The sequence below is a fragment of the Magnolia sinica genome, chromosome 18 (assembly GCF_029962835.1).
Source record: "Magnolia sinica isolate HGM2019 chromosome 18, MsV1, whole genome shotgun sequence".
Classification (NCBI taxonomy): domain Eukaryota; kingdom Viridiplantae; phylum Streptophyta; class Magnoliopsida; order Magnoliales; family Magnoliaceae; genus Magnolia; species Magnolia sinica.
The window spans coordinates 5,224,327-5,243,553 of record NC_080590.1 but is presented as its reverse complement, the minus strand read 5'-3'; the positions used below and the strand labels follow the sequence as shown (position 1 = coordinate 5,243,553).

Here is a 19,227-nt window from a genome sequence, read left to right as displayed (position 1 = left end):
GGGACGGAATTTCCTGCTGAAGCCTTCTGCGTGAAGTTCCTGCACTGGAATGTCAGTTGGGTCCATTGTGATGTTTTTTTAAGAAATCCTCCGTCCATCCATTCTGTGAGGCCATTTTTGGCCCTGTAACAAAAAATGAGGTGGCTTCAAAACTCAAGTAGGTTACACGAGAGGAAACACGGAATTCAGTGATCACTATTTGAAGAGATCATTTCATAGCATGGGCCACAGAATAATGCAAATCAAAAGTTCAAGTGGAACCACCATAGAAAACAGTGGAGATGAATGCCAACCATTAAAAACTTCTTTGGTCCACGTAAGCTTTTGATGAAACTAATATTTACGTTTTCCTTTATTCCATGTCTATAACAACTTATAAACAGATTGGATTTCAAATAAACGTCATGGTGGGCCCTTGGAGGGTTTCAACGGCGGGCTTCACTGTCCCCCCATTTTCTGGGACGGGTCCAGTTGAACTCATTCTTTGGCTCATGCCCTAAAATGATCTCACCGGATGTGAATCGATTGTGTGGATACAACACAAAGGTTAAAGAACACTTCAGTAGCGATACTCGCTGCTGTCGGGGTTCAGTAGCTAATCCGCGCCCGACTCATGTGCCGGACTGGAAACACCATTACAAACCCTTCCATTAAGGCCAAATTTCAAATCCGACTGCATAAAACTGCAACAGAAACCCTCAACGCCCGACATTCTTCTCCAGACTAACAGACGAAAAAGCGACAAAGCGTCTGATCCCGCCATTTCCCTTCTCAAACCGTTCCAAGCCTTCGATAATCCGCTGCATTCAGAATCTCCATCCACCGCCTATAACCAAGAACCGACGAAAATGTTTATCGAAATTCGCTCACCTGATTCGAAATATCGGCCGAAATTCTCATAAGCCGGATCCGATACACTTCTTCGCCCTCAGATTTCACCGATTCCACGAGATTTCTCTTGGAATCTTCTCGCAATGGCTCAAAACAACATCCCTGTCATCGAAGTCTACTGGTCGCTCGTCGACAAGGCCGATCGCAAGTTTTCTAGGGTTAGGGATTTGGCCCCGTACGGGAAGAACAGGTACGACATGTATTTCCATAAGGTCTTCAAGATCTACACGCAGCTGTGGAAGTTCCAGCAGGAGAACCGGCAGAAGCTCGTCGAGGCGGGCCTGAAGCGGTGGGAGATTGGCGAGATTGCATCTCGGATTGCACAGTTGTACTATGGGCAATACCTGCGGACGAGCGACGCGAGCTACCTGTCAGAGTCTTACATCTTCTACGAGGCAATCATGAGCCGGGAGTACTTCAAGGATGGGTCACCGCTGCAGGATCTGAGCCTGGCAGGGAAGCAGCTGCGGTACCTTGCGAGGTTTATGATCGTGTGCCTGGTATTGAACCGGAGGGAGATGGCCCACCAGCTGGTGAATCAGCTGAGAATGTTGGTCGATGAATGCAAGAGGAATTTTCCGGTGATCTTTTCCCTTCCTCAATTTTTTTTTTTTTTTTCATTTTGCTTCAATATCTTTTATTTTCACCGCTTTCAAATCTTTTAGTGGAATCTCTTTCGGGGGAATCAATATCAATAGCCTTCCTGATTGATATGCTTATGCCTGTATTTTCCATTTTTGGAATTGAAGTAGTATGCTTTTCAATCCAACATTAAAAAAATGGGTCTAAAAGAAGTGGTTCCATTTATTTTGTCAAGAAACGCTTGGGAAGTTCTTTGAGGATTTCTCGAAGTGAATTGAGCATGTTTTTGTTTGATTTGGGACGCTAAGTGTAGTGTTGGATCAGGTTTTGGAGCTGAAAATGGTAAAAAGTGGCAGTTGGTATTTGAGATGAGTGATTTCTTTGTGTTAATGTGAAGAAGATTATTGTTGGAAAGTAGAATGTTGGAATTGGAGATTCCTTTGGATTCTTGTGATCAAAATGCCTTTGTTTTGGCTGGCTGGTTTATTTTCATTTCAGAATGATGTGGCTAGAACCACCGCTGACCACTTTATGTGACCAAAACCACCTCCCAAACAACACGTCACCAAAATCAAACACCATTTGATTGCAACGGCACACGGAATATGCAAGGATAATGTGCAATAAATAGAAAGAAGATAATGGAGAAAAGGCCAACCACAAACTACCCTAGAACACGGGATATCGTGGTTTGCACTAGGGCTACATCCACAGGTAATTCGATAAAGAAATAATCCAATATAGAAAAATAAAATAAAATTACAAAGAACAAAGTATAGAGTACCTTTCTCAAAAATACAACAAACCCTTTTGAACCCAAGCTAAAAAAGGAAAACCCTCCACCATTGCATATGCTAGCAATAAACCTTCTTACCTTGAACACCTTGAGAAGAAGACCTTGGAGCACCTCTTGAGAAACCTTGAAACCTCGAAACCTTGAATCTTGCCTACAAGAAGAAAAATTCCCTCTTGAAACCCTCCTTTGTGCAAGAGAAAACCCCTCTCTCGCTCTAAATTCATAATTCCACCTTTTCCCTAGTATAACTTACTCTAAAATTCTCCCTTTCATGAGTAAAATTAAATGCCAAAAATACCCTTGCAAGGGTCCACAAGCACTTGGGCCTTGTTTGCTTATGTGTAACATGGCTTTTATGGGCTTAAAAGGTGATTAAAACCATATTGATTTTGGTGTCATTATTTTAACATAGTAGTTGTGGAAGTCCCTGTTTGCAGGTTTCTTGGATTTAAGTGTTGATGGCTCTTTCTAGGTTTTTGTTTTAGGAAACAAATTTAGTCTCAACTTTGGTTGCCGTACTCGTACCTAGAATGAGAATCTATTACAATGAGGCCATGTTCCTTTTTTTTTTTTTTTTTTGGTTTGGAGGTTGAGACATTTCACAGATCCAAGGCTTTAAATCAGTGTATTGGTATCGTATCTTTCACCACCGATATGACCTTATATGGCCCCATGTAGCTCCTGTTTTGGTATGATACATCCGTAGCATTCATGGGCGATACCTGTTGGAATCGGGCAATACATATCAGTTTTGGAAGAATGCTTTAAACCTTAGGCAGATCCCTTAAAATGTCCTTTGTGCAAATCCACCCCAAATGATAATGCAGTGATAATGGGCCACCGCACACGATCTTAGATTAATCATCGCCGCATTCTCATTCTAGGTGGTGGATGCACTGGCCTGCTTGCAATTTTTGACAAGACTAAAGAGGCCCTCGTGTCTTACTTGAAAGGAATGGAATTTCTAGTAAAATATGTCAAATAATTTAGCTTTGTTTCTTTGGAAAAGGTTTGTGTTGCCATGTTTTTGCTGTTTGTGAATCTGGAAATGCAGTTTTGGGGGAATTATTTTCTATTATAGCTTCATAGTGGTAGATTCTCAAGGAAATGTTGAGAACACATCCAATGATTATTTGACCATGTTTTGGCATAAAATGTTTATGTGAATGACTCTGTGCTCAAGGAATACACATTAGCTGCCACCATTTGCTTCGAGGCATGTGATTCTTCCTAAGGATAACATGGACATAAAATGTACAAGAAGGAACTTCCCCCACCAATTAGATTGTCAGTTTTGTGTTATATGTGGTGCATTCGAGAAGTTTACGGTGTTTTCTTATGTAGCACATTTTTTTCACATGGATTTTTGCTGGTGTATTTTCCAATTTTCTCTCTCATTAACTGCTCTGGATTGATAATAATGCGAATTTTGTCATAAAAAATATGGGGGTATTTTTTCTTCTCTGCTATTTTCAAGTGACTATTCTCTTTTTTGCAGTATCTGGTTAATGGTGGAGGCTTTTTTGTATACTCTGTTAGTTAGTCTGATGTTTTTGTGAACATTGTCTAGGACATGGATTTCAAAGACTGGAAGCAGGTCGTGCAGGAAATTGTCAGATTTCTCAAAGCTGATACGTCTTTCATGAATATCAGGCCTTTAAGATATAGTCTTGTCCTTGACCCTAATCCAGATTCCCTTCCATATGTTGCTTGTGTGGCAAAGAGAGGTCTAAGGTTACAAGAAGCAATCTTGAGTAGCTACCGTCATAATGAGGTTAGGTACTATCAACTATGCTCATCTTCTTTTGCGAGTTTCCATGTGTGTATGTGTGCTTTTCCAGTTTAAAGCCATTGTATCTGTATTAGATGTCTGATTTAGGTGCCAGTCTTTTAGCATTCACAAACAGTCTTCTTTATGAGATAGGAATGTCCCACCACACTGTTATATTGAATATATTACTTCTTATCTTGAATGCTTCCTTGTTTTTTTTTGTTTTTTTTGTTTTTTTTTTTTAAAATTTTTAATTTAATTTAATTAATTTTTTATTTTTTATTTTTATCAGGTTAAGTTTACAGAGCTCACTCTGGACACTTTTAGAATGCTTCAATGTCTAGAGTGGGAACCTAGCGGTTCCTTCTACCAGACAAGAGGAGCTGAATTGAGTGTAAATGGCCCTAGCGTTGGTCAGAATGGGGGTGTTGGGCCCAACCGTGCCACCTTCCCGCAGGAAATTACAGATCCTACTTTGCCGCCAAATCCACGAAAAGCCATTTTGTATCGCCCTGCTGTTACACATTTTATAGCAGTGAGTGTGACATGTTAATTCTCAATTTTGTATTCTTTTTTCTTTGTTTTTTCTTCCTCTTAATTTTATATCTATGTTTGCCAAGGAATCATGAGAATTGTTGTTTTATGATATGATCGATGAAAACAAGATCCATAAAGCCAATGCCAAATTATCGGGCCAAGGCCATGACAATGATGAATTTTGTATTCATTCTAGACTCATTATATGTTAGAATCTTAGCTTGTGGAAGCTACAAATTATTCAGTATCTGTCTGTAAAGAGATGAATAGGTTAGAAAAGAAAGTGCAAGAACAATTATCATACATATAACCAAAAAAAAAAAAAAGAAAAAAAAAGAAAGAAAGAAAAAGAACAGAAGCAAGAACACCATCTTGAGAACCACAACTTGCATTCTTATGGGTTACCCTATATATTATGTGATAGTTTAATTGGAAAATTAGGGTAGTAGGTATAGAGGCTTCTTGTATCCTTAGTTTGTTTACATGGCTTATGGTTCTGTAATATCCATCAATGCAGTTTCATATTCAACTGCTCTTGTTGGGGGTCCACACGAGTAATAATGCGGGGCCCATCCTGGTCCTCTTTCAGATCCATTTGTATGGGTCCAGCTTAGATCATCATCTCTCATTGGTCACAAAGTTCCATACCATAACTCAGTTAAACCTACAAAAAAGGTTTGAAAACTTGAGAAGAATCAGAATTGTGTAGTGCTCGACATTTGATGCAGAACTGTGCTCAGACAGAAAACCCAGCAATCCCTCCGAAAGACTAGAAACTGAAAATCTGCTCAAACAGGCAAAACATGTGCCCAAAAATCCACAAACTGATACGCACAAATCTGGAATTGAATCTCTAGTGCTGGAATAAATAAATAAATAACCCACTAAACATAGATTCCACTATATCCAGACACCAACCAATTCAGCAGATTATCATTGCCCAGCATGAATAAAAGCCAAATTCTCTTACCTAATGGATTTTGATGAGAATTACCAGCAGCAGATGTGAGAATTAGGACTGATGTTGCATGCAGTATTGCAGGTAAGAGGAACTGAAATCAATTTAACACGAGCAGCAAACTGTTATTGGAAGCTGTCTGAAAACAGTTTACTACCGCAATTGTTGTCTCTCTTGGAATTCCAGCCACAGGAATTGGGGGAAACGTCAATTCTATTCATCAATATACCCAACAGATTCACATGTCCTATGTACCCTGCAACTAATTAAAGTTCTTCTCTAAAAGGAAACTCAGTTGTGCAATAAGTAATTATTATATTGGAACTGGTACAGGTGTACAGCAGATGATCAAAGGGTTCCTGAAATCCAGTAACGATCAACAACATTCGGTAATTGTGCACCATGTGGCATAAACAGAGGTTCAATCTTGATATCAACCAACCTTTCCACTGATCAGTGGTGATCTACTTCCTGTAGTCCACAATTGTTTCCTGGCAATTTTTTGTTTTTTTTGAAGGATAACAGTAACTATTTTGATAAAAAAACGGGGTACAAGAAAAGAGGATCCTCCCGCTGAGCTACCAAAAGGATTAACCTCCGATACAAAACAAATTACAATCCTTTAAGTTAACAAAATTAGAGGCCCATTCTGCTAAATACTGCTGAACTTTCTGGAATGTTGATCCCGCCGATTTTGATGTTCCGTTGAAGCATCGCTCGTTCCTTTCTTCCCATACCGACCACCAAACAGCCAAAAGGATCATTCTCCAAATCGTGGTTCTTTGTTTCCCTAGTTTTGGCCCATGCCAGGCTTTTAGAAGACGATTGGAAGAATTTGGGAGAATCAACAAATGCTATCTCCTGGGCAGTTTCAAAACTGTATCCCTGGAGATTGGCTGATATCCTTGAGGTTCAAGCTGTTAGAAAATCAGCATGTGAAAATTTCAAGAATTGACAGGGAGGCAGATAGTATTGCTGATGCCCTTGGCAAAGCAGGAACCAGTGTTGGGTGGTTGTTGGTTATAGATAGGAGATAGTTCTCCTGGTATTATATTTTCCTGTTTTTTCCTTGTACTTTATTTTCTCTCTCTAATCAAATTTACCCTTCCAAAAAAAAAAAAAGAAAAGAAAAGTGGGGACTGGGGACCTACTTGCTGTTTTGCTGGTTCCGAATATTTGGTTGTTCCTTGTTCGACTTAGTCCAAATCATTCATTGTGCATTCTCTCCTATTCTTGCCCATCACTGCAGATCAACAATACTCATTTGTATTATCAGCATGTTTCCACTATCATCCCATCAACTCGCATCAGTCCATTCCCATCCTTTCTTATTCATCTAAATTATATTAGTGGGCCACAACTTTCCACTTTCTATCCACATCAATCTGCCCACATCCCCTTGCCATTTCTTGCAGTGGGAAATATTGCACACCATAAGTGACTGAGGGCCCACTTGATGTAATAATGATGGAAGCGATGAGGCAGTTACAATTCCAAATTGATCAGCTTCAACCCCTTATTGATTGCTTGGTTGTGCCCAGGGATTTCCAATACAGAATCAGAGATCCTGTTGGGTTGGGAGCCAGCCATGCAACGAATTAAGGTTTATATGCCACTACTGAAGAGTTGGAGATTCTCGAACAGAAGGAACAAAATTTATTAGATAAAGTTTCTGAAGAAGATATCAGAAAAGAAGACGATAAAAGATTGTCAAAGACGAGGAATTGACAGATGAACCTACCATTGGATTGATGGATTCATTTGATGGATGAATATGCGGATAAATTGATGGATGGGTCATAGGACAGATGGATTGATTGATGGTTGGACCCACAAATATTGAGAAGGTGCATGTTGAAGCAAATATGGACATATTGATCAATGCAAACATAGATTTGAGCAGTTGAGGGTTCGGTAAAGACATTGAAGATCAAGGGGTGGTTTTTTCTGGACAAAGGTGCAAGAAAGGATGGTGCAATACACAGTGGAATCCAAAGTGCATGTACTACAATCCTAGAGAGTATAAACAGCTAGGAAGGAGGGGCGAGAGCACAATTCCAAAGCTGTGATTCTATGGGGGGGGCTGGCTCAATACCTAGTCAGAAGGATTGTGCAACTAGGTATAGTCATCAATTGAATGGTGAGCCCTATGATCTGTATGTTCATTAAAAGGGTCCTGAAATATGTGATCTAGGTTCTACGACCAGATGCAATTTTGTTTGTTCAGATTAGTAGATCCATGGGGTGGTTCGATTGATCTGTGGGCCCCACATGGCCAACAGGCTGGATGATTTCTTTAGTAGCAGAAAGTTGTCAGTGTTTTTTCTCTCTGAACAAATTATTTAGAGGTAGGAGTTCTATAATAGCATAACAAAAATGTCTCTCAAATAACCTCTTGAGAGGAGGATTTGTTAAACAACAGTCTATGGAATATATATGAAACATGTGAACACTTCGTTAATGAATGATAAATAAATAATAATTATTTCTTACTGTTCCATTGACTGGACATAAGATTCTTCAATATTGGTGGTGATTCTGCCTAAAACTCTGCTTGGGAGAGTAATCTTTATACTGCCTATATTTTCATGTGAATCTGTTGGTAGCATTGTGATTTTCCTTTGCGACAAACGTGCGGAATCACTGTTAATTGGATGGTGGTATGCTTTATCAGTTTCTGAATTTTATTGTTCTAGTTTCTATTGGTATCAAATCCACAGTTTTTTTTTTCTCCCTGAATCTATTGATTAGAGCTGCCACCTACTGTTGGATATTAGTGCCGGAATTTTTTATTTCCACAAGATGTTATCCTGGAATTTCTTTTTCTATCTACTGTGCTGCATCAACAATGCCTGAAATTTGTGGTTTCTACGTTTTGAATCTAAATCATCTGACATGATACACTTCAATAGTGATTCAACATGTTTCTCTAACGGAACTTGGATGCATATGAATATGTATAGTTCCTCTTTTACTGGAATATCAGTATCATGGTATTAAATTTTGCTTGTCTTTTCTATGAGCCAGGTTCTGGCCACAATATGTGAGGAGCTTCCTCATCAAGGAATTCTGCTAATATATCTATCAGCAGCAGGTTGAACACTTTTTCTGTCAAACTCCTGCTTTCTTTTGTTCCTATGTTAAAGATCGTGAGGTCCACGGTTATATATCAATGAAAACTTTGCAGGAAAGGGCGGACAGACTTTGCCATTTCCAACAGGCCGAGGAACTACTGCAAACACTACTGAAAACATTGTGGAGAACTTCCAATCCCTTGATGTGGCCACTGACACACAATCCACTTCTCCAGTGAGCTCTGATAGCTCGACCAGTTCTTCAGTTCAAAACAAGGGAAAAAGTAGTTGTGGGGATGGTTTGTGGTTGGGTTCTCGTGGAAATGGAGGTATTTTCTATCTTTGATGAAATCATCTGAGGAATTATGTGGTGTTTATCATTTATGTTGCTCTACCTGAGTTAGGGTCCGCTTTTAGCAGTATCTGTTTCAGTCTTTAGATGCTTCATCTGATCATTGTTGTGGCTATTCTTATTAGTATTGCTGCGTTCTTCTTGTTACTGTGATTATAATCATTCATGCAAATAATACTTTGCTAAATTCATTTGTTGATTAACTTTCCATCTTTAAACCAGAATACAGTTTTGACATCATGGTCTCTGTTTTCAGGACTAGACTGCCTTTACCCTTGTGACTTGATTCCATTCACAAGAAGGCCTCTTTTTCTGATTATCGATAGCGACAGCAGTCATGAGTTCAAGGCAGGTTTGTCAACTCTATTTTTTACTTTTCTCAGCATGTCAACTTAATTTCTTATGCCTGAGCTCTTCTGATTCTTAAAATTAGTGCATTCCTGAAAGGTAAATGAATACAAATGATCAAGTATTAATGATGATGTAGCTATATTTACATACTAAATCAATCATTCTTTGGATATACCAAGTTGACGAATGAGGCATGGTGGAATCAGGGAAGTACATGCTCTGGAAGTTGATTGTGTCCTCACTGCTGGTAGATTCATGATCCAGGTTTTAGTCCTTTGGGAAACAAATTGTCAAAAAATGAGTCTTCTTCTCCTGGATATTAGTGGTTTCCAGAAATGTAAATGACCAAGTAAAAATATGAAGATGTGGCTTTATATATTTATATGTTCCAAATGCAAGCATTCTTTGGTTATACCAAATTGAAGAATGATTATGAGGCATGGTGGACTCAGGAACTGCATACTCCAGAAGAATATTTCAAAGTGTTGATCGTTTCCTCAGCACTGGTAGATTTGTGACCTATATTTTATTCCTTCAGGAAACAAATGACCAAAGAATGTGTCTTCTGCTCCTGGATGTTAGTGTTTCAACGACGTGCAGCTCCATGGCCTGCTAGTGTTAGCTGTAGATGTTTCTTCTATGCAGAAAACATTTCTTACATTCTGAGCTCTTTAATAGTGTTGTTTATCTTCTGCTTGTATTTTCTCTTGGGGAGCATCTGACAGTGTTGTAAACAAAAACTGCTGTTTATTGAAATTTATTTGAAGCCATTGTTTAAGATGATGACTTGGTAAGTAGTGGATATATTTCTGGGCTCTCGTGGAGTGTCTGACTGGGTTGCAAACAAAGGAAGCTCTTAATTCAAACTTAGTTTGAAGCAATCTTTAAGTTGATGTGTTTCAACACTGAGGTTTCGGGTTCAAACTTGCTCACCTGTGAAAACAATAAAATAAAATAAGAAAAAAGAAGAGAAAAAAGGAAATAAGAAAGAATAAAAGCTGACAACTCTTTGAATAGGGAATATGTCTGACAACCATTTAATGCAGCAGCTAAATCAGCATTTAGAGCTCTCTCTCTCTTAATAGTCTAGGTTGCTACTTTTTTTGAGTTCCACGCATTTTGTATTTTCCTCGAACAACATTGACAGTTATTTCATTATTTAGAACATGGATTTCATCTTGTTGGCATGAAAACATACTGTTCTGATGGTACACACTCTGATTTAACCTGTGAAAGCTCATCGTAGAATATGGTTTCTTAGGTCCACTGCAAAGCTCCCTCTGTAAGTTATTATTAAAAATACAAAAGAGATGATGCTTGGAATCTTGTTCAGGCTTTACAAGGGGCAGAGAAGGGTGAGACAGCTGTGATGCTCCTATCTCCATGCTCTCCATCTCCACCTGCTACCACTGCTGTAGATTTTTCTCGTCACCAAAATGGAAGCCAATTCACCATGTTCCTCACAGCTCCATTGCAGGCTTTCTGCCACTTGATTGGTTATTCTGGCTCCAATATCCAAATGGTCAGTTTAATTAGAATTTGCAGAGCCTTATATCAAATTAATTTTCCCTTTCTTTTTGGAGTTTGTTTTATTCTTCTGGTGAATTGTTTGGGCAAATGTTTCAGGATGTATATAACAGTGCTGAGAAGTTGCTCTCATCATTATTAAATGAGTGGGGATTGATTTTGGCAACTTCAGATTTCCTGGACCCAGTCTGGGCTGAAATCTTATCTGATCCATTCCTAAGGCGGCTTCTTCTCAGGTGATATTCAAAGACTTCTCTGTTTTCTTTGAATTTATGGATGTAGCATCTCTCGTTGAATATGCTATGAAGTATTATCAACACTGAAAGCCTTGTCCCGTGAACCCTGAGAAAACCATCTTTGACTCAAGACTTTCTTGCCCCAATTTTGGTCAAACTTGGTTTTTGCTGACAGTCCAATCTCCATGTACAATGTTTAATGAACTTACATATACTAAACACTAAGGGCCTGTTTGGTAGATACCAAAAAATGAGTTCATCTCATTTTAGCTAATCTTGGATATATGTATTAGAGATAATGGTTGTCGGTTATCAAGATTATTATTAATCGTCACCAAAAAGAAAGTCTATAATACATAATTGCAACTAACTAAAATGAGATGAACTCATTTTTAGGCATTTACCAAACAGGCCGTAAACAAGTATCTGAAATAAGTAATATTTATTACCAGCCATTAAATTCACATGTTTGTCCGTGCATGTGCAGGCATCTTTATTTCCAAAATTATGGGGGAAATTATATGAAACTGTTTATGAATCGGTAAAATGAATAAAAACCAACCTCAATATAGTTGGCAGATGATCAATTACCTCGACCCAGATGTGTACAAATGTCATACAGAATATGTGGGGTATAAAACATGGTATTGTAACTATAGTTTTGCTGGTGGGAAAAAAATCATAGGTAATTTTTTATGACATTGCATGTGTGGCTTTGAACAATGTTGTGTGATGTATGCATGTCCTATATGATTAGAGAATGTTACAGATTCATCATCTTCGAGCGCCAAGAACAAATGCACCACATCTGTGAACATGCGTGTTTGTGGTGACTAGGTCATTCACGGGACGGGCCCCATGGGACATGTGTGTACTAAATGAGGCCATCCACTCAGCAGGGTAACGAACATATACATGTCAAATGTATGACTGGTGGTTGTCATTCTTCTGTTTGTCCATTTCTTCATGCACGCCTAGCCCATCTGATAAATGGGCTGACTGGAATTTTGTGCTAAGGAAATTCGCCATGGGTCCACCCTAATGAACGTCCCAGATACCACAAACATGAGCCACATTGGCATGCTTGGTGGGTAGTTGTTTGGTGCTTGAAGATGGGGCGCCTTGAATTAGTGTTCTTCTATTTGCAATGTCAATTCATGTTGGGCGTATAAAATCCTTCTTGACATGTGTTGAGACCTGGTATATCCTGGAGTTCTTATTGCTTTAGATACATCCTGTGTCCATTTGGCCTGCATTTCTTGTTTGTTGTGTGGGCAACATGGTAAAAGAAATCCATTAAACAACACGAGTCTTGGTCAAATCAACTTGGTTGCCTAGATATTGAGTAATGACTCTAGACTATGATTTTATTGAAAGGTTAATATTAAGAAGGGATTTTTACCACAAAATTTCGAGTTTACCAAATAATGCTTCCACTATCCAAATTTACAAGGTGGTGATTCTTGGGGAATGAAATTACTAAATTATGTCAAACAACCACTTGCTCTAAAAGCTCGAGCCGTTAGAGGATGGCGTATCTAGGTATAACAAGGGACTTTGACAATCCAACACTCCCCCGCACGTGCGGGGTGGAACTCCGCACAGGAAGATATCGGGCGAGGGTGGAGGAACGACTCACACGATAAACAGGCTAAGTGGAACACTCACACCATAAACAGGCTGGCTTGCCCCCATGGGAGAATACATTAACGCAGGCATATTTGCTGCTCCTAGGATTTGAACACTTGACCTTCCGCTCTGATACCATGTCATTCTAGAGTAATCATTCACAAAAATGACAAAATATTTAAATTAAGATAAACTAGAAATATGAACGGGTCCCTAAACATCTGAATGTATCAAATAAAATGGTTTATCACTAGAAAAGACACTCTGTGATGCTTGCTTAACTCACAAGCTTCGCATTCTAACTTGGACACATAGGACAAACGGGAAAAGACTCTTTAAATTACCTAAGGATGCGTGTCCAAGCCTGGAATGCCATTGATTTGGAGAGATGTTAGCTTGCAATGTAGCTCCAGCTTTAGTAATTTCACTCTTGAGATAGTAGAGTCCATTAGATTCATGCACTTCACCAATCATCCTCTCCGTCTTTAGATCCTGAAACTCACAATAAGAGTTAAAAAATGATAGAGCAATTCAGGGATTCGGTTAGTTTACTTACATATAATAGGCTTAATGGGAACTTTGGAATATACAAAATCGATGACAATGAAAGATCAGTCTTCTGACTAGATACACTAGTTGAAGTGCCCTCGACCAAGGTGATAGATGCAATGGATGAAGACTGGACTAACTTGGACAACCAATTACGCTTCGGTCATATGATCAGAAGCACCAGAATCAATAATCCATAGGGTACACTTAGAAAATGTAAGACAAAATGTACCTGTCTGAGCAAGGGTAGCAGCGGAGGAACATGAATGAGTAAAATGATTTTTCAGAAGCTTGGTATAATCTTCCTTTGACATAGTGACTGTGTCACATGAAGTACTTAGCTCAAAAGGAGTGGCAGGATTGGATACATAACCTTTTTAATTATCTTCTAGAGAGTTGACTTAATTAGCTCAGGCAGGCTTCCCATGTAAATCCCAACATGAATGAATATTGTGATTGTTGAGCCCATAATGGGTGCAATGATGATTACCACGACCACGACCGCTAATGCCACCACGACCACGACTGCCCCCAAATCTACCACCTCGACCATGAATATCTTGACTTCCCCCATCACCTCTGCCCTTGCATAGATAAAAGCTGAATGATTTGATGAAGTGAAACTCTGAGTAGACATGCCAGTCGTCCTCTAAAATCTGGCGAACGCTCTTATAACTGAGGGAATTCACTACCTTCAAGAATCTAGGACCTAACAAGCTCGAACTCAGGTTGAAGGCCAGGGAGAAATTTAGCAACACGGAATTCCTACCTTTGCCTAAGCATAACCTCAAAATTTGTTGACAACGGTTGATATATATTCAACTCTTCCCACATATCACGTAGGGTAGAATAATATTCTTCCACACTTTTTATCTCCCTGCTAGAACCTAAAATGCAAATATATTCTATAGGAGTTCATAAATACGGATTACGTTTTTCTCATCAGAATACATCTCCTTCAAGGTACCCTAAACATCTTTGGTGGTCTTGAGGAAGATTACATTGGCACTGATATGTGGTTCCATACTATTCCACAACAATGTTCTAATTTGGGCATCCTCTACCACCCAATCATCATAGTCTATCGCAGTAATATTAGGTTTGGAAAATGTCAAATATTTAACTTCTCGTTCCAGTTAGAAAAACTTCTACAGATGTGACTCATTGTGGATAGTTCGTGCCATTCAATTTCATTGATGTTATTTGGAGAGGCACAAAATCCGATGAGGGTAAAATATTGCTCTTGGGATCATTTTTGGTATCCATATGAATAATAGCAATAATTTTTCTTGAAGACAAATCCTCCAACAAACCGACGTACTAAGTCAATACCTGATTCTGAGCTTCAACTTGTCTCGATCAACACAATAAAGGAGTGGCTTCATGAACTTCTGAATTTTTACCCTTCAAATTTGGTTTCATGCTTCAAAACATGGAATGTAGATTGTATACTGGATGGATGATGGCCCACTTTGTCCCGTCACGCGGTTATAATGCAAAAGCAGGCCTTACACCTTCGATAAACACGGTTTCACCACCCATCACGTGTGGGTACAACAACGGAAGATATTAGGTTAGATCAACCCCAAGCACGTTAGGGTTTCCCATTAGAGAGAATGAAAAGAAGATAAATAAAAAGGAAGTAGGATAAAGAAGCAAAAACGGATCAACTTTTGGAGTTGACTACTTTGAAATATTTTCCCTGATGGCCAAGCTTCATTCAATTCGTGTGGTGATCGCTCTTGTTGGAAATTTGGATTGGCCTCTATATCAACTAGATGTTAAAAGCACGTTTCTTCATGGTGATTTACTTGATGAAGTGTATGTGCAATCGCTTGGCTTTATTGCTAGGGGGAGTCCGATAAAGTTTGTTGGCTAAGAAAATCGATTCATGGGTTAAATCAGTCTCCACGAGCGTGGTTTGACAAAATTAGTAAAGTGATAATGCAGTTTGGGATGAAACACAGTCATGCGAATCACTTAGTCTTTGTTAGGCAGAGTGAGACTGGCACTCTGGTTGTTTACATGGACGACATCATCATTATTGGAAATGATGGTAAATGAATATCTGAGTTGAAGAAGTTCTTGCAGTAACACTTCTGTACAAAAGGATTTACGCTATCTTCGATACTTTATGGGTATGTTGAGGTAGCTCGATCAAAGTTGGGAATTAATTTGTCGCGAAGGAAATATGTTATGGACTTGCTAGAAGAGACATGTTTACTGGGGGCTAAGCCGATTACAACTCCCATGGACGCAAACTCTAAGATAAGTACAGGTGAATGAGACTTGTTTGATGATCCAGGCAGATATTGCCAGTTGGTTGGTAAATTGATCTATTTAACTATTACACGACTGAATATTACTTATCCAATCAGTGTAGTTAGTTTATGCAAGCCCCTCATGTATCTCATATGGCAAGTTTTGGTCCAGATACTTAAAGATTTAAAGGGGCGCCCCAGGCCGTGGAATTCTCTACAAGTGAAATGGACATCGTAGAGTGGAAGGATTCTCTGCTGCAGACTAGGTTGAATCGCCTTCAGAGGTGATGGACCGTCCACCCAGTGCTGTTACCCACTTCTACTAAGACTGGATGTAATAGGAGCAAGAGTCTTGGTGGCAATGACCAAAATGAAATATTATTTGATCGCAGAAATGGTAGGTCAGGTGCACCTATCAGAATCGGAACAAATCAATTACTGTACCTTTGTAGTAGGTAATCTTGTTGCTTGGAGAAGCAAGAAGCGACAAGTTGTTGCCCATTCTAGTGCAGAAGCATAGTATAGAGCCATGGCTCATATTACGTGTGAACTTGTGTGGCTGAAGAGTGAAGATGTTAATGTGTGAGTTATGTTTTGTAGTTGATGCTCCCATAAATCTATATTGTGATAATCAAGCTACATCACATATCGCCAATAATCCAGTTTATCATAAGATGACTAAGCATATTGAAGTGGATTGCCACTTCATCAAAGAGGTGGTCTCAAATAAGGAAATATCCACACTGTTCATCAAATCTGAAGATTAAGTTGCTGACATTTTCACAAAAGTTTTAAGTCGAGCTCATCTAGATAGGTTTTTTGACAAGTTGGACATTTATGATATATGTGCTCCGGCTTGAGGGGGAGTGTTAGAATGGTCACATGTGTGATATAGTCACACGTGTGGACACAGTGATGTGGACTGTGTCCACACATGTGACATGGTCACACGTGTGGTTATTCTGTTGGGGTTCTGTCCTTGTGCATTTGGATTGAGTGTAAATGGGTCTTTGAATCTTATTAGTGTGTTTCTTTCTATAAGGGTATTCTTGTAATTTCAACTCCTAAGTGAAAGTTCTAGTATACATAAGAGGGTGGACGTGTGGAGCTTCTTATGCTCTCTCTCTCTCTCTCTCTCTCTCTCTCTCTCTCTCTCTCTCTCCCATTCTTTCTTTCTTCTAGATCAACAACATGGTCTCAAACCTTTTTGCACCATTTTTTTTCTTTAAAAAGTGATGAAGTCAAGAATTGTGGGGTCCATGTGGTATGTGTATGACGTCTGACCCGTCCAACTTATGGACCCCATCATGATGATCACCAAAACTAAAAAACTGGGCAATCGAATCATCAGATGGGCTACACGTGAATTTGGATGTTTTTGGTGTTGCATATTATTTTCTATGGTGTGGTCCACTTCTAGTTGAATCTTGCAGAATTTTCATTCATCTGATCTTCATGATAGGATTTATCTGTTGGACGGGTTGGATGCCATACAGCTACAACGTAGGCCCCACAATTCTCGACATATCACTTGAAAAAGATAAAAACTTATGAGGGCAATTTTGTAATTTCATCCCAAAAGGGCACTCCACCGTGTTTTTTAATTCTTGGAGGCATTATTTAGTGAAATTCAAATCCCCAAGGAATTTTGTGGTAAAAATTCCTATTAACAATATCGAAAGTACTTGATTCAATCAAGGCAACCTTCAAGATCAGAAATCCACTTTTGTAGCTCCAGTCGCAGTTTTCTGAACATAGGCAGAAACTTTTTCTGTGATTGATGAAAAGATACATGTTTACTTCAACAGCTCATGAGATTTTGTTTATTTTTCTCTATTGCAATAGAAAACTTTTATTTTGAAATTGAATATTTCTCTTTGCCAGAAATACCATTTAACTATCAGTATTTCTCAGTACTTTTTTGGTGATCAATGGATAAGAAATATAGGTTGCTCTACACATTGTGTGCTAACATCTTTTCAACTTAACAGATTCATATTTTGCCGGGCCGTCCTTGCACTTTATGAACGGACATTCAACAAGAAGGAATATCATCCTGAGTGCCTCCCTCATCTTCCAGAATCCGTCCTCCCCGCAAGTGCTGCCTGTCAATCTGCAATCCTACGTTTAGCCAACATCTTTGGTGCAGCCAGCCATTTCATCTATTCGGATATCATCACACCGCATGAAAATGAAACATGTTCTGAGGAACCAGCAATAATTAAAGCTTCAGACATCCACGAAGGGCATTTTGCAGCAGAGAATGGACACTAAAAAGTCAAAGAGGAGGCAAAAAGCAATAATTGCATCTGGTAGCAGTTGATTGGCATGTAGATTTCCCCTGTAGAGGTAATGTGTTTTCTTTGGTTTGTAAATCTCTTTTCTTTCTATTGATCCAACGCATCCTTGTTTTGAGAAAGGTCGTATTCTTAGTGTTTCTGTCAATTTCTCTTTTCAGAAAAACTTGGATACTCTTGCCTGAGTGTGATTGACGATACGCAGTAATAGGCTGACATTCTGTGTGAGGAGCAATAGGCTAAATATTTGCAAGGGGATGGTTACAAGGGAAGCAATTGTTTGGCGTGGAACCCTTGATCCTGCCTATTAAAAGTTAGGATTTTTCTGAGCCCAGGCCCACTCAGGGGGCCATATTTTTTTCGGTGAGGAAGTTGGGTTTGTCAATAAAAGTTTGGGACATGACCCAGCCATATGCTGGTTCACTAGATCATCTCAACTAAAAATACGCATATTAAAATGTGCACAATGACGTACAATCTTGGGGTGCATGTGCAAAATGCTCCCTACCAGGACCGTTACTTCCTCCCTTAAAGTATACAATTTTGTATCATCATGATTTTTGAACTATGACGCATTGTGGGGCCCATGTGCTGAACTTCATTCTTTATCTTGCACAAACTTTCTAACATCACCATGTGTTGGACCTCTCCCCAGACAGCAGATAGTCAAAAATTGTACACATGCCATTTAATAACTTATATTAAACTATCAAAATTGCTTGATTCAACTGCACATAGTTTATTAAACCCAACATCGGGGTGGTTGAAAGATTCTAACCATCAATGCATTGGTAACATGTTTGCTGAATTTGGGCATTTTTATATTTTTCATTCAAACCGTCTTAAGAAATGTCCACCAATCTCCTAGCTAGATAATCAAAACTAGTGTAATGTTCGGTTTATGAGCCATCTAAATCTTGGATCAGAATTTTGGCTATTCAATATTGTTTGCCTTCTGGCATGTTTACAATTTTATAATGCCTGTGTATCAACCAGAATATTTTGCCAGAGCATCAAAGTTTTGATCAACTCCAAGAACTCTCCCCACTGAATCCTTCTCTTGCTCAGATTCAAACTGTCACTTGCTACTCTGGCAGTGTGTGACGGATGAAATGCATTTTTTCAGCAATTAGTTTCTCCAAAAGCTGATTATTGCAGTATTAACGGTGCTGGAAAAGGTTTTAACAAAAGAAAAGAGCATTTAGGTAATGTACCACTTACCTGGCAGTGTGATATTTTCCTGCAATTAGTTTTTCCGAAGGCCAATTATTGCATTATTAAAGCAGCTGGAAAAAGGTTTTTAACATAGGAATTGCATTATTAAAGCAGCTGGAAAAGGTTTTTAACATAGGAAAGAGCATTTAGGTAATCTACTTTGGTAACGGCCAGTGTACTCATCTTGTAGCTGCTAGGGAC

The 19,227-nt window shown here is 39.0% G+C and overlaps 1 protein-coding gene across 2 annotated transcripts; it reads left to right on the top strand.

Moving 5' to 3' along the window:
• The first annotated feature begins 629 nt into the window (after positions 1-629).
• LOC131232576 (uncharacterized) lies at positions 630-17,933 on the top strand. 2 transcript variants are annotated; one of them, XM_058228888.1, is made up of 9 exons: positions 630-1,472; positions 3,840-4,043; positions 4,333-4,575; positions 8,563-8,629; positions 8,723-8,938; positions 9,218-9,309; positions 10,646-10,834; positions 10,939-11,075; positions 17,506-17,933. In XM_058228888.1, exons 1-9 carry the CDS (start codon positions 975-977, stop codon positions 17,786-17,788), a joined length of 1,929 nt encoding a protein of 642 aa, XP_058084871.1. In that variant the 5' UTR covers positions 630-974; the 3' UTR covers positions 17,789-17,933. The 2 variants fall into 2 exon arrangements, with proteins under 2 accessions (XP_058084871.1, XP_058084872.1); XM_058228889.1 differs by lacking the exon at positions 3,840-4,043 and having other exon boundaries at positions 17,506-17,863.
• The last annotated feature ends 1,294 nt before the right edge of the window (positions 17,934-19,227 follow it).